This window comes from Choloepus didactylus, chromosome 6, assembly GCF_015220235.1.
Source record: "Choloepus didactylus isolate mChoDid1 chromosome 6, mChoDid1.pri, whole genome shotgun sequence".
Taxonomy (NCBI): domain Eukaryota; kingdom Metazoa; phylum Chordata; class Mammalia; order Pilosa; family Megalonychidae; genus Choloepus; species Choloepus didactylus.
In genome coordinates, this window is record NC_051312.1 from 33,686,723 (window position 1) to 33,701,559 (window position 14,837).

Here is a 14,837-nt window from a genome sequence, read left to right on the forward strand (position 1 = left end):
TTTGGATGTATTATATGGTGTGTGAATATATCACAATAAAATTGCATTTAAAAAAAAGGAATGAGGTTCTGATACATGTGACAACATGGATGAACCTTGAAGACATCATGTTGAGTGAAATCAGCCAGACACAAAAGGACAAATACCGTATGATCTCACTGATATGAAATAATTAGAATAAGCAAACTCAGAGTAAGAATCTAGAATATAGGTTACCAGGGGATGGGGTGGGGTGGGGGTAGGGGAGTGGGTAGGGAATAGAGAATTAAAATATATATAGTAGAAAGCAGTATTTTTTTTTCAAAAGAAAATTTAAAGTTAAAAAGCTTTTTCTTGAATAAAGTGGATAGTTTGTGTAGTACTTTCTTAGGGAAGAAAAATGAGAAGCAGTATCTAAACCACTGACAAGTTTCTTAGCATAACTATTATATAAAAAAGGGAAGTCCAGGTGGGCAAGTTCTGTGCACTGGCTGTGGGAATCAGAGGGACTGTGGTGAAAAATACCTTCTTGGGCAAGCATTCTGAGTACGTGACCTTTTCAAAGAATTTATTGTTAAAAACTGTCCCTATTCTTTTTTAAGCAAAAGAAGAAGAGAAACAGAAGTTACTTAAATGGAGTTCAGATCTAAAACAAGAACGAGAACTATTAGAGCAGAAGGTGAAACAGCTCAGCAATTCTATAAGTGTAAGTAAACCTTGTGCCCTCAATGATAGAAAGACACATTAAGACCTAAGTTCATAGATACAGAACCTTCCATGGACATAACAGGACATGTGCTCCCAAGGGCCAATTCAGGTCCTTCACTTTATTAATATTGTTCGGGTACAAAGTTTGCCCTTCAGTTTTGAGTTCAACCCTCAGGTACAGTACAGGTGGCCAGTTGGTATATGATGCCTTCGTTAGGGTCTGGAACATCCTCTTCTTTGATCTGAGAGCAGATTTTCGTTCTCCATATTGAAGAGAGAAAGTGGCAGGCACCTGCTTGCTTCAGTTACAATGGAGCCGTCACCTCTATGTATTATTTTGGAGGAGCATGGCACCTAGCTCAAGGCTGGGCAGACACAGACCAGGTCCAGTCACATGATTCATATCACCTGTCCCTCCCTCCCTTGCCTCCATGCCATGCTGATGGCATTCCCAGATTTTCCTCACAAACCTGAGTAAGAGGGGTTTCCAGGGGCAAATACTGGAAGTAAATACTGTCCAGCCTGGCTTGCCTAGGTGGGAGAGAGGGCTGTATTGGCAGCAGTGATAGAGAGCTTCTCCGAACAGAAGCAAGTTCTCTTCTCTGCTGAGTAGGTCACCCTGGTTAGAATGAGGTGTGCCTTGGACTTGGTGGCAGTTGCACTGTCCCACTCACCTGCTCCTTCCTCCTCCCAGTACCTGTGTCTAGCATCTCACATCTCCCAGCCCAGAAGCCAGCGCATGTGGGAGGCCAAGGGCAAAAGGCCACAAGCCCGTGACTGTGCAGAAGGGGTTCTGTTTGCTGCAGTCCTTTGGCCTTGGACTGTCTTTGATTCTCCTAAGCATCACTGGCCTGCCCCAGGCCCTGCCTCTAAATCCTTGCTGACCGGAATGATCCTCAGTAGGCCCTCCAATTGAATCCAGATCACTGGCTCATTTTCTGCCCTAGGGCAAAAGCATACCAAAACTTGCCCAAACCAGCTTCAGAGTAGCTGTGGGAACTTTTTTTTTTTCAATGACTTTTATTTTATAGTATTCCAGTAGGAATGAGAGTTAGGTCTTTAACATTTTACATCCTAGTGTCAAGCATAGTTGGGTTTTAAGCCATTCTCTTGCCTCCTGGGCTTCTTTCTTTCCTTGGGAAGTAGTCCCCACTCCAGTGTGGAGCAGAGCAAAGGTCTGGAGGCTGCAGGCTAGCCAGCGGGAATTCTTTTACCTGGAGATAGAGGGGGAGCTCCTCTCCTCAGGGGCTGCCAGGCCTCTTGGAAAAGCAGGAGGTTCAGTGCCATTGCCTTCTCATTTGCTGCAGAAATGCATGGAAATGAAGAACACCATCCTGGCACGGCAGAAGGAGATGCACAGCTCCCTGGAGAAAGTAAAACAGCTGATCCGCCTCATCCACGGCATTGACCTCTCCAAACCTGTAGACTCTGAGGCCACTGTGGGGGCCATCTCCAATGGCCCAGACTGCACCCCCCCTACCAATGCCGCCACCTCTACGCTGGTCCCTTCCCCCACCCCCTCCTCCCAGAGCTGCACAGTGAACTGTAACCAGGGGGAAGAGACTAAATAACAGAACCCCGCTAGGAGAAGCCTCGGAATCCCGGTGGCAAGGAGGAGCAAAATACTGAAGACTCTAAAAAAGCAAAGCCGGATTTCTTCTGGAAAGTACAGAATTCTTTTGGTTCTTTGGTTCCAGAGAGAGAGAAGATGCTTGTGCCAGGTGGCACCAGAGTTTGCCAATTGATCCTTCTTATTCTGTGTGTACATGCAAAGATTGGACCATGTTACATGAAATAGTGCCAGCTGGAGGTTCTTTGCCAGCACCATGCCAAGTGAAATAATATATTTACTCTCTCTATTATACACCAGTGTGTGCCTGCAGCAGCCTCCACAGCCAGGATGGGTTTTTTGTTTTGTTTTTTTTTCCCTTGGGTGGGGAGCAGGGATGGGCGGAGGGAGGAGAGCAGGTTTCAGATCCCTATTTGCCAAGCTGTTTGTTTAGGTAGAGAAGACAAGTCCAAAGAATGTGTGGGCTTTCCTGTTTCCAAACTTGCAGTACTATAAAACCAAAAAAAGGAAATTGAGATTGAACCAATCCCAGTGCCCAGAAGAGGTATGGGGAGGGGATGGGAGGGAGCAAGGGGTGGGGAAAGTCTATCAAATGAGCAGTATTTCATATTGTCTGGAGTGGGCGGAGTGCAAGGCGAGATACACACCAAGACTGGCCACTAGGTCCTTCTCCCAGAGCACTCCGCTACCCTACATGGGCACCCCCGCCACTCCCGAAGCCTCGTGCCAGTCCCAGTCCTTCCCTCCTCTGGTGAATTGGCACACATCCCTGGAGATGATCTGGTCAAGTTCCCTCTCCAAGAACAAGCAGAGCCTGGGGCCTCAGCTGGCCCCTGCCCATGGCAGGGAAAAAGGCTGTTGGGTGTCAAGGAAGGAAAAAAGGTGGGTCAGTGATTTTACTTGAAAACAAGCTCCATCCCTTTTCTATATTTATAAGAAGAGAAGATCCTGAGCAAAGCAGCATGTGACCCAGGTGTGTGTGAATCGAATGTTTCTTTTCTCTCTCTTTTTTTTTTTTTATTTTTGTTTTCTTTTCTCTTTAAAAAAAGTTTTATTTTGTTGTTTATTTTACTTTTTTGGTAACAAAAACTAAAATAAGGAATAGAAAAGCTGTTTTTCAGGCTGACAGTCCAATTAAGGGTAGTTGAGACCTTGCATGGTAGAATAGGAATCATAGTGTCAGTGAGGTCCAGTGAGTCTTTGTGAGTCCTTGTGTCATCGTTTGGGGCACTTTTTTTATGCAAGGGCAAAAATCTTTGTATCTGGGGAAAACAACAACAACTTTTTTTTAAATTAAAAGGAAAATAAAAGATATTGAGGTCTTCCTAGTGTTACTTAAATTAAGATGAAGGTAAGAAACATTGTAAAAAAACAAATTACACAAGTGCTATTTGTTTCCTAAAAACAGTGATTTCTATTAAAAAAAGGTGTCAGAACTGGAGAAAATGCTGTGTAGTTATAATTTTTTAGCACAGAACCTACTGATTATGATGACATTTTGCTGTGTTTGTGTCTCAAGACTGGTGGGCTAGTCTCCACAATTCTGTCCTAAAGATGGCTGCAGCCCTAAAGTGCAGGGGTGGAACTCTCCCCACCATTCTCCCCTTCTCAGAAAAGACTGTCCTCTCTTCTTGGTGCAGGGATCTTGTCACATTCTCCTGTTTCTGAAGCCCAGATGGAATGTGGATGGAATCAGGGCCCTACCCATTGTCTCCTCTGTCCAATAGATTTTGCTAGCGCAAAAGGCTGGTGCCTAAATAAGATCCTTTCCTTTGGTGCTGCTCTTGGTCTTTCAGCCACCAGCATTATGAGTGCCTGGGGGACAACTTCGAGGGACATGGCCACTAAAACTCAGTGGTGCCCATGCACCCTGCTCTTGGAGGGGGAGAAGGGGAGAGGGGGCAGACTGACTGCATCAGCTCTTGGTGCTTAGAAAGGAGGAGCAAGCTGAGTTGTCTTTTGAGGGTACATGGTGTCCCTGGGAGAGAGAGCCCAAGGTGGCCTTTGTGTCCTCTTGACTTGAAGCGAGGTCTGAAGCTCCAGCCACTTTCTCTGCCTGCAGGGCACCAGAGATGGAACTTACTCCACTCTGTCCACCCATACGCTTCCTGGGTAACTTCTGGCTAGGATCTCTGTGCTTGCCTTTGCTTGGCCCATCATGGCCTCCTTCCTTTTTAAGAAAACCTTGGTTCTATCATCTTGCCTTGGAGGAAATAAATTTTGTCAGAAATGTGCTCCTGCTGGAGACCTTTACCCCATCTATGACAGGAGGGAGGCAGAGACTTGGCACCCTTGTCCTAAGGGAGCATCTCCCCGAAGTCTGCCTCACACCCAGCAGTGCCCAGAGTCTAGGAGTGGCAGAAACAGTCCCATTAGCTTCTCCCCCAGCCAGTTAGACCCAGGCAGACAAAGATGGATCCTGAAAGCAAATGCAACCAAGAAAGACACAAGAGTAAAACGTGTCTCATCCATACCAGCCATTTCTGTTCATCCTCCTTGGGATATTTAGAAGAGGGAATTAAGAGCTTGGCTACAGAGGTCTCAAAGTCAGGCTCTTGCTGCTAGGTTGGATGAGGGGGACAGAGAGGAGACAGACCCCTTCTCATTCAGAAACCAAGGTGCTATGCCTAGCCATTTTTATTTGGGAGCTGCCTGGACTAGGAGGAATAGTTGGCCGAGGTTCAGAGACCAGCTGCAGGCTGCATGCCCATTAGAGTGCTTCCGTTTGACTTGTTTGGACGCATAGGCTGGGGGGTGCCGTGCAGTGCCTATCTTTGCTTGAAAGAAGTTGGGAAGCTCTCGTTACTAGAAGTCTTGGCTCAGTGGGGAGCTGCCTGAGGCCTCTCAGGGTCTCTGGTGGGGCTAGGAACTGACCAGTGTTTTGTCTGCTGTTTTGAACAATCAAATTCTGACCTTGCCTGAGCAAGACAGATTGGGATACGGATTCTTCCCAAAGTCAGATATGAGGTGTTTTGTAACTTGGCTAGCATGGAGTACAAGATGCAACTCTGCCTCAAACCCATATTCTGGACTCCAGAAAAATCAGTTAACTACAGAAAAGAGGCCCTGGTCACTCCTATTGCTTCACTGCCTCCCCCCACCCCCAGACCTGTGGATGACTGTGATCCCCAAGACGTACAACTCATGATACTGCCCCCACAGCTGCCTCTCGTTCCTTCCGCTCCTTCCCTTTTGCTGCTCTTTCCTAAGACCCCAGTGTTGAGCTGCTCTTCCAGGTGCCTGGTGCCAGCCAGACACGTATCTGAGACCAACTAGCTTTGCAGTCACTTCAAAGGCCAGGGAGAGGCTACACTGGAAAGGAGCTGCCTGCAGGGCCCTTGACCAGAAGTCCCCTTGTCATTTTCTGTGGCTCAGGCACTGGGGCCTGAAGGCAGTGAGGTCACGTTGCTGTCATCTGCGCCTCTCATATTCTTGTTGCCCGCGGGTCCTTTTTCTTTCATGGATCCTGCCTGCTGGGTCTTGTCTCTGCTGAGCTCATCCAGAGTTACGATTTCTTCCTTCCTTATCAGGCCCTTTGGGCAACCCAGCTCAGAGTAGCCTTCAGGGAACCGTACCTGTGTGGGGCTGCCTCTAGCTGGCACCATCTGTGTGCCCAGATTCCCTGCAGGGCCTGCCTCTCTGTCCCTGTTTTTTCACCACCTGTCTGAAGTTCTTGGGTCTGGCTCAGTGGGTGATATGAATGGGTTTGCACACAGTTCTTCTGACCTAGCAGCTCCCTCCAGGCCTTTCCCAGGAGGGTGGCCATATTTCCAGACCATCTCAAGCTCTGCATGTACAATTGCCTCTCCAGCCATCTCTCATACTTAATCTCTGGCACCATCAGAGCCTCCCTGGGCTCTCCCCTCAATTCCAACTCACACACTCTTAAGTGGTTTCTCCCTTCACTCCCTTTTAGGGTGTGGCCTCTCATCCATCCAAAGGGCTTAATTTAGGAGCCTTTTACTCCAGGGGCAAAAGGCTGTCTGTTGGTAGCCTAGGTTTTTTCCCAGCCCTCAGTTTTCCAGATCCTATGGTTCATGTTGGATGGAGGCACCTTAACTCTGTAACTGCCTGACTGTGGGCCTCACCCCACCCCTCAGCTGGGCACTTTTGGCAGGAAACAGGAGTCCCATTCTCACTTGATTTATCACCTCCTGCTTGTCAGCTCCTCTCCAAGTGGCATGTCCGTGGCCCCTGGGAAGATTCTTCTCTGGCCCTCCCACCAGCTAAGTGAAGGGGAGGAAGCCCCTCCAGAGAGCCAGGGTGGGAACTCTTAAAATTAGCTCTTGTAAGGGGAGGGCAGTGCTCATGGACTTTGTTTGGCAGCCCCCACCCCAGCCCCAGCCTGGCCCACAAAGTCCCTTCCTCCCTGAGGGCCCCATCCCCACCCCCACCACAACCTTTAGCCCCTGCACCCTGTCTCCAGTGTCACTGCATCCTTTGCCCGGGGTTAGCTGCAGTTGGGCAGGGCAGGACGGGGCAAGGCAGAGGTCAGCAAGCTCCAGGTAGAAGAGCCAGCTAGCCCCCAATCCTGTCTCTCTTGTCCACACCCTTTGTGATTTCAGTCTTAGTAGAACTTGTATTTGGAGTTTCGTGCTTCAAAATTTTTGTTTTTGTTTGTTTGGTTTTTGTTTGGAGGGGGTGGGGGTGGGGGAAACAGAGCAGCTGATCAATTTGTATTTATTTATTTTAACATTTTACTAAATAAAGCCAAATAAAGTCTTTCGCCTCATAGTGTTGGGTTTGGGCAGGGGAGGGTGGGCATGACTCACCCCAGGCCCAGCCGCCGTCCGCCCTGGGTCAGGCTGTTCGGGAGCCAGACCCAGTTCCTCTCTGGGGCTTCCTAATGCCCTCAGCCCAGAGCCCTTGATCCCCAAACCAGGAGAAACAGGAAAAGAGTCTTTAAAACTTTAATTATGAAAAAGGAATATACAGAGTTGAGATAGGGGGACCAGCCCCAAACTGGCTGGGGCAGAGGGAGACTAGACCCCAGCCATAGACTAGCAGCAAGGGGAGGACCCCAGGACCCACGCCAGAGGCCCCACCCCAGCCCTTCCCACAGAGACCTTAAATAATTTAAACAGCAATGGCAGGGGAGGCGGCAGGGAGTGTGTGTGTGTGAGTCAAGGCAGGGATGTGCCTGCTTGGGTTTTAGGCAGGACCCTGTGGCTGCTGCAGGGCAGTGAGGTATTTGAGGGCAGCAGCCCCATAGTGGCGGGACAAGTCCTGGTGGAACTCATCCTTGAGGGCCTGGAGGCAGTGGCGGTAGGTAGGGCTGGAGCGGAAGCGGGAGATGTCAAGGCTTGGAGCATGGGGCAGGTGGATGGTGAAGGCCTCGGGTAGCACCAGGAACTCATATTCCTGGGGGGTTGGGGAGTGAGGGCAGAGGGATGGTCAGTGCTGGGGCTGGGGGAAGATGGGAGCCCTGGGGGATGGGGAACAGACTTATTACAAAGGGCAAATGATTTTAGTTCTGCCAAAGGGAGAACTACCTAGTGATACGGTGTGCCACACAGAGGTGTAGTGAGTTCCCTGTGCCTGGAGGTGTTTAAATCAAAGCTGGAAGCAGCAAGGGTCTCACCGCCCCCTCACCTGTGCATCCAGCTCCACAATGTGGGCCACCTTGTTCCAGCCAAAGCCCACGAAGCGGGGGTCATAGCGGGGACAGTCACGGGGTACCACCACGTACGGCTCATAGTCAGCTGCCCACTGCACACGGTAGGGGGCCTGAGCCTCCCGCCAGCGGACATAGTTCGTGGGTGTGTGACCCTGGGGCCACGCATGATACCTGTGGAGCAGGATAGGGTGGGGAGCTTGGTTGAGGTGAGGGGCTCATGAGTGGTGGGGGCCACTGTGGGGGGGCAGAACTGGGTCTACTCGTACCTGAAGGTGTAGAGGGTGCCAGTGTCCAGCAAGGCCAGCAGTTCAGCCTTGGAACTGGGGAAACTGAGGCGGTAGTGCAGGGTCTCAAATGCTGGCACCACCAGAGCCGCCTTCCGCCGGCTGCCCAGCTCTAGCTGCTCAATGGAGGCCCTGAAGAGGGAGTGCCCGTGAACAGGACAGAAGGGGCAGACTCTGCCCTCCAGCACTGGGCCTGCTGGTTCCCACACTTCTATTAGCCACAGGACTTTTGTTCAAAGGACCTCCCACCCTGATGCCCATAGAAGATAGACACATGCAGAGCTGCTGTTTGAGGCAGGCCCCAGCCTCCCCCACTCGCCGTGGCAGCCCAAAGAAACCAAATGGGTCCCCATTTTACAATTTACAGGGCACACAGGACCTGCCCCCCACCTTGGCCACATCCCTCCTACATACTTTTCCTCTCATCCCCAACCCCAGGCCCACCTGAGGTAGTCATAGAGGGAGAGGGCAGGCAAGAAGTCAATGTCACTGAGGAAGACATAAGGCGTGAGGGCCTGGGCCAAGGCCACATTGCGGAGCTGGTTGATAGGGTAGAGGGGGCCCTCGCGGTACACCACATGGTAGGCCACATCCTGCCGTGTGGAGAGCACAGCCGAGGCTTCGACGAAGCGCAGGAACTGCAGGGCCTCTGTGTCTGACAGGTACAAGGCCAGGCTCATGGGGCCCGGCCAGTGGCTGCACAGGGCTTCCAGCATCTGCAGCCTGGGGCGAGGAGGGTAGTCAGCTCAGGAGCCCAGGGAGGGCTGGGAACCTCCCCAAAGTTAGCTGCCATGAACACCCCCTCAGTGGTTCACCGATACTCCAAGTGACTCACGGAGCACCTTCCAAGCACTTTTTGAGCTGGGCCTTGTTTAATCTTCACAGCTACCCCCACAAGTAGGGTATTTTCTCATTCTACAGCTGAGGAAACTAAGAACCAGAGATATTAGGACTTGCCCATGGTCCCACAGCTACTGAGGGGCAGTTCCAGGAATCTGAATGACTCCAAAGTCCAAGTTCTTTCCACCATATCCTGCGTCTCCAACTTCTGGAACTTCTTGAGGGACAGGCACTACCACATATCAGGCAGCAAGAGCTCTTCCTTCTACTAAATGAAACCCTCCTCTTGGAAATTTCCAATCCCAGCCCAAGCTGTGCTCCCTGGGGCTGCTCTCAGCACCCTCACCGGTCCATGGATAGCTGGGCCACCAGGGTGACATCATGGGGCCGGGGGGATGGTGGCTCATGGGGCAGGAAGGTGATGTGCACACGGTGCACAGTGAGCTGCTGCTGCCGGAACTCAAAGCAGGCATCCTCCTCGTCAAGTTGTACCAGGGCCCGCTGCAACTGTGAGGGGAGGTGCAGGAAGGAGGATAGGAGGCCATGTCCCCCAGATAAGGGTGCGTCCCCCCAAAGCAGAGAGGGGCAAGGGAAGGTAGCTCCATCTCACCTGCTCAGCCCCAGGTGGGGGCTGGCTGGGGCACCCAAAGAGCTCTCTCCTCAGCAGGTTCCCATCGTACTCCAGGAAGGTCAGATAGAGGCTGCGGAAGAATTCCACATGCTTGTTCTTCACCCGTAGCTTCTTTGGCGAGTTCCAGTGAATCACCTGGGCAAGGGAAAGTGTCAGTGTTGGGGGCATGGGGACAGGGAACAAGAGTCCCCATCCTCCCCCCCACTACTCAGTCCCCATCCCACTCACCTTGAGGTCAGATGCCTCAGAGTAGCAGCGCTCGGCCAGCGTATGGTCCGACAGCTGCACGTTCCAGACACAGGGCAGAGGCTGCACCAGCCCTGGGTGCTCCTTGATTACGGCATTGAAGATGTCCTGGGCAGAGACAGCCATCACACGCTCGGCCCCAAGGCTGCCCCCCCCCACAAAGGTTCCCCCAGACCTGGTCAGCCAGTGAGGTGGCGGGCAGGGTGAGGAGCTCCTGCTTAGCCGTCAGCTTCCACATCTGCTCCCAGCCACCCTGCCGAAGCCGGTCCAGCCGCAGGAGGATCACACCTGCCGGTGGGGAGAGGGCTTCGTGACAAACGTGGATGCCCCAGCTTCTGGGGCCCAGGCATCATGAAGGGATCTTATAAATGTTTCTTTTTAGACATACTGGTATTTGCTGACTATTTGCACATGAGCATGGACTACCTCTGTCGGCAGTCACCTCCTGGGGGTGAAGATGAGGTGCTGCAAAGCTTACAGAATACCTTCCTGGCCATCTGCTCACACTCGGTGATTCAGGGCTGATAAAATCATCCCCATTTAAGAGATGAGGAAAACTGAGGCTCAGAGGGACCGATCAACTTGGTCAAAGTCACCCAGCATGGAGAGCCAGGTTGGAGCTGTTTTCTGGCTCTTCATCCAGTGTTCCTTCCACAGCACTGTTCTTCCTGGGGGGCTTCCTAGCATTCTGTGCCTGTCCAGTCCCTGGGGCCCAAGGACCAGAGGCCCAGCCCTCCCACCTGCCCCCATTACCATCCCCACCTGTGTTAAATCCCCGGCCCAAGGCAGGCCAGGGCCTGTGGTTCTTCCAGAGGTTGCCCAGGTACCAGTCGCTCTGGTTCTCCACGAGACCAATCACCTGCTTGTCTGGGAGGGGAGGGCATGAGGCTGCTTGTCTGGGAGGGGAGGGCATAAGGCTGCTACGGACCATGGCTGAGGACTGGACCAGAGTGGGTCCTGGACAGACCACGTAGGGGGCTGGTTGGGGCAGGGTCACAGGCCTCTCACCAGAAAAGTCAGCAAAGAGTGCCCAGAGCTCCGCGATGTCAGAGGCAAAGATGACATCTGTGTCCAGGACAATGACCCGGGCCAGGTCAGGGGGCAGGGCACCAGGCAGCACTAGCTTCAACAGCCCATAGAGGCCAGAGTAGTGCTTGTTGGGGATCCAGGAGACCTGGGGCTGTGGGTGGGAAGGGCAGGGCATGAGCCTGGCTCAGGGAAGTGCCTGAGAGTGCCAGCGGACACTCAGGTTGACCCAGTGTGAGGAAGGGGTGAGTCCCAAGAGTGAGAGATTTGAGCTTCAGTGGATGTGATGGGACTGGCAGCTCTGACCTCTCCTTTCTGTACACACCATGCCCTGGGAGGAAAGAGAGGGATGGGCACGGCTGGGGATGGGCCAGGGCTCCTGCCTTGAGCTCATCAGCGTCGTAGAAGCTGACCCAGACAGCGGGCACCATCCACGTGTGGAAGAGCATCTCCAGGATGTTTCTGGCCACGGCATCAGTCACCAAGTGAAGGTGCAGCGGATTTTTCCTTTGGGGTGGACAGGGGAGGAAGCCTGACAGGCCCCAGCAGACACAGCATGGGACAACCCCCACCTCGAGGGCAGCAAAGGTGGAAGCACCATCTTTTACAAAGAGCTTTTCCATCCCCAGCTCAGCATATTCTCACAACCTCCCTTCAGGGGAGGAAGAGGACACTGTGTCCCTGTCACAGATGGGAACACTGAGGTTCTGAGACCCAGTGACTTGCCCAAGACTTTGTGCTCCTCTCTACCGGTGACCCTCCCCCACTGACACCTGGCCGCATTACCTGTAGAAGAGCATGGATTTCACCAGGGTGGCGACATCTCGGCTGGATTTCGGTCCGGCACACACAATGGCCACGTGTAAGAGCTAGGGAGGGGACACCAGGTCGGCAGCAGTCCCTCTCCTGCCCTGAGGTGAGAACCCAAGGTTGAGCTGGACTGGCTTAGGGCAGTGTAGCCGGCCCCACTAGGGAAGAATGGGGGAACGGGGAGCAGGAGTTCAACCCTCTCATTTCACAAATGAGGAAACAGACGGGGAGCAGAGGAGGTGTAAACCCGAGGCGTCCCCAGCTGGCTGGTCAGGGCCAGAGCAGGTGCCAGGTGTTGTGATTCCCACAGGTGGCCCGTCTGGGGCCCAGGTGGCCGGGCTGGGGGCGCGGCGCCCGCGGGATTTCCGCCGCCGGGGCCGAGCGCATCTACCTCGCACTTGGGCGGCAGCTGCCGCCGCGGGACGCAGGCCGAGCGGTTGTGACCCGGGTAGTTCCCCGACAGATCTCCGCCGTGGACAGCAGCCCCCCGCAGCCGCCCGTCTGGGTGGAGGGGGGGGGACCGACACGTGGCGTCAGCGGGCAGAGGAAGGATCCCGGGGCCCCGCTCGCCCACCCCGCTCGCGGCGCTCACCCTCCAGGTCCCCGCCGAACAGGAAGAATCCGATCAGAAGCAGCAGCAGCAGCAGCAGCGCGGCGGCCCCCAGCGCCCGGGGGCGCCCTCGGGGCAGCATGGCTGCTGGTGGGGGCTCTCAGGGGGGGGCGCGCCCCCGGGCTGCGGGCTCCATCTCGGGCCCTAGGGGCCGAGGAGGGAAGGCAGGGGTCAGCTTTGGGCGGCGGGTCCCGAAGGCCGCCTCGTCCTCCCTCCCGCGCTGCGTCGCCACCCTCACCTGCTCCAGCGGCTCCCGGGCCTCCGCCCTGCGCTTCCAGACGCCGGCCCAGGGGCGGGTAAAGGGTGGAGGCGGGGGGCGGGGTGCAGGCCAGCCCCGTCCCAGCAGGAGCCGGTCCTGCCCCCAACCTGGGTTCAGGTTTCACCTCCGCTTGGCTTTCGAAGAAGGGGCGGGGAGACCCCCGTGGGCCTGACCCCGCCCCCTATCCAGGCATACGACTGCTCCCAGCCCGGGAGGAACCCGGGAACCCCCGTTTTAGGTTGGAGGGAGCGGGAGCAGCCCCCCCTGAAAGGCCCATCCCCCTCTTCCCAGCTCTGGAGCCCCGTCTCCTCTAACCTCACCCCTACCCCGAGGGCGGGGCCCCGCGACCCGGGGCCTAGGATCAAAAGGAGCACTGCGGGGTAAGGGGGAGGGGGCAGGAATGCCGGGCCGTGGGGCTCAGGACACCTGCTCTGGGGACAGGAGGCGGGGCCGGCTGTGATCTGCCCGGAGCCGACCCGCACCTGGAGGCCCCGTTCCCCTCCCGGCCCTGGTCCAGGTGGCCCGGCCCGGGCGCGGCGAGAACCTGGACAAAGCGGCCTTGTGCAGGTCGCCTCCCTCCAGGGAGCTGGCGCGGCGCCTCACGGTTGGGGATTCCCCACCCTTGTCTGGGCCGCGGCCTCGCCACTGGCCCTCGGGGGCGGCTGCTGGTGGACGCCCCGGGACCGTGAACAGGGACAGCTACCGGTGACTGAGCGCTTACGCCCGGCCCGGCCCCCTGCGAAGGGGTTGACACGCCTCATCTCAGATAACCCTCACGTCGTTCCTGTGATACACTCGTTATACTACCCCCAGTTGGTGACCTGTTAAACACGAGGCCCCTCTGGCTCCTTCCAGCCTCAGGCATCCCCTTTCTTGCCCCTTCCCCACCCCAGGCTCTCCACACTGCAGAGGAGACTTGCTTGCTGCCCCTCCAAGCCTGTTTCCTGCCCCAGGACTTGCCCTTGATGTTCCTTCTACCTGGAAAGCAGATCCTCCCAAGGCTGACTCTTCCTTGACATCCTTTTGTTTATTTGCTTCCTAGTGTTTGTCACCATCTGAAGTTGTTTAGTTTATGGCCTAACCCCGCCCCACCCCGAGTGAAAGCTGCATTGGACCAGTCTAGATCCTCCTGTGCAGGTTCCCCAGTGCCCAGCCAGGGCCCGGCACATTCCAAGTGCTCAGCAAATAGGTGTGAAAGTGGCTGGGAATGAGAACCCACCCTCCAGGGACTCGCTGGCTGTAAAAAGTTGAGGGTCTGAGAGGCCAGGCCCCCAAAGAGGCTGTGGAAGAACCGCCTCACCTGAGACAGTGGCGACTCCTCCCTGCTGAGGCCAGGATGCCTTTCTCTGGGAGATGGGGGACTGCAAGGAAGGTCCTGCTTTGGGTCTTTAAAGGCCAGGGGCAGTGGTTGCTATGGAGACTGATGGCAGCTCCTTGTGTCCATCTGGCAGTTGGAGATGACGGGGATGTGGGGGCACCCAGGCCACTGGAGCTTTGAGCCTCCAGCATGCAGCTGCATGGGAGTGGGCGAGTCCCTCCCCAAGATCCTGATGGAGACTGAGGAGCTTAAAAGGGAAAGAGCCGGTAAGGCACACAGCCAGGTCCTAGCCCAGGATAAGCCTTCAGGAAAGGAGGGGAGTGGCGGGTTAGAGGGGGAAGCTGGGTCTATGGATCTGGCCCCACCCCTGCCTCAACCTCACCACTCAAGGGAAACAAGTGCAGAGATGCCTGCTGGGGCTTCAAGGGGTTGTTCAGGGGTGTGCAGCGGGAGAGGGAGACAAACATCGACACAGGAAAGGGTGCTGGTCCTCTAGGCCTGAGACCTGGTTTGAGCCCAGCTCTGCCTCTAGGACTTGCTGTGTGACCTTGGGCCAGTCAGCTCCCCTCTCTGGGCCTCAGTGACATCCGTATCTGCTGGGTTGGCCTATTTCTCTTCCACTGTGACTTGGGCAGAGTGAAGTGGGGAGGAGCCAGCCAGCCTGCCGGGAGGTCCTCCCAGCCCAGCCAGGTGGTCAAGTCCAGGCAGTAGCCCAGTGGGGAGGGGCTGCCCTTGTTGCCTCCTGTATACACAGCTATTCTTTGTTTCTGGGACCTTATCAGGTCCAGGATCTGGAGAGGAAATTCAGGTAGCCCAGCTGCTGCCAGACTGGCTGGGCCCAAGTTCCCCAACTAGTTGGGTGGGAGGAGGCACTGGCTCCCGCCCCAGGGCCCCTCAGAGGCATGTTCCATCCTGGAGAGGCTGCTGCTCTGTCCGCCT

At 55.0% G+C, this 14,837-nt stretch overlaps 2 protein-coding genes across 21 annotated transcripts in view; one reads left to right on the forward strand and one right to left on the reverse strand.

Annotated features, from left to right (window-relative positions):
- PHF21A (PHD finger protein 21A) overlaps positions 1-6,920 on the forward strand; it is a 282,142-nt gene extending 275,222 nt beyond the window's left edge. For all 20 annotated transcript variants that reach the window (XM_037838633.1, XM_037838635.1, XM_037838639.1 and 17 more), the window contains 2 exons: positions 582-685; positions 1,995-6,920. In XM_037838633.1, the coding sequence (XP_037694561.1) occupies positions 582-685; positions 1,995-2,258 (368 nt within the window). In that variant the 3' untranslated portion in view covers positions 2,259-6,920. The remainder of the gene's footprint in view (positions 1-581; positions 686-1,994) is intronic.
- Positions 6,921-7,153: 233 nt separating this feature from the next.
- On the reverse strand, positions 7,154-13,413 carry LARGE2 (LARGE xylosyl- and glucuronyltransferase 2). Its single transcript, XM_037838626.1, is given in 15 exon segments — positions 7,154-7,618; positions 7,850-8,045; positions 8,141-8,290; positions 8,603-8,881; positions 9,345-9,505; positions 9,609-9,764; positions 9,858-9,983; positions 10,051-10,163; positions 10,638-10,742; positions 10,884-11,055; positions 11,285-11,408; positions 11,688-11,770; positions 12,103-12,253; positions 12,255-12,465; positions 12,560-13,413. Coding segments are annotated over 14 exon segments (2,175 nt in total). The 5' UTR covers positions 12,404-12,465; positions 12,560-13,413; the 3' UTR covers positions 7,154-7,408.
- Positions 13,414-14,837: the final 1,424 nt, after the last annotated feature.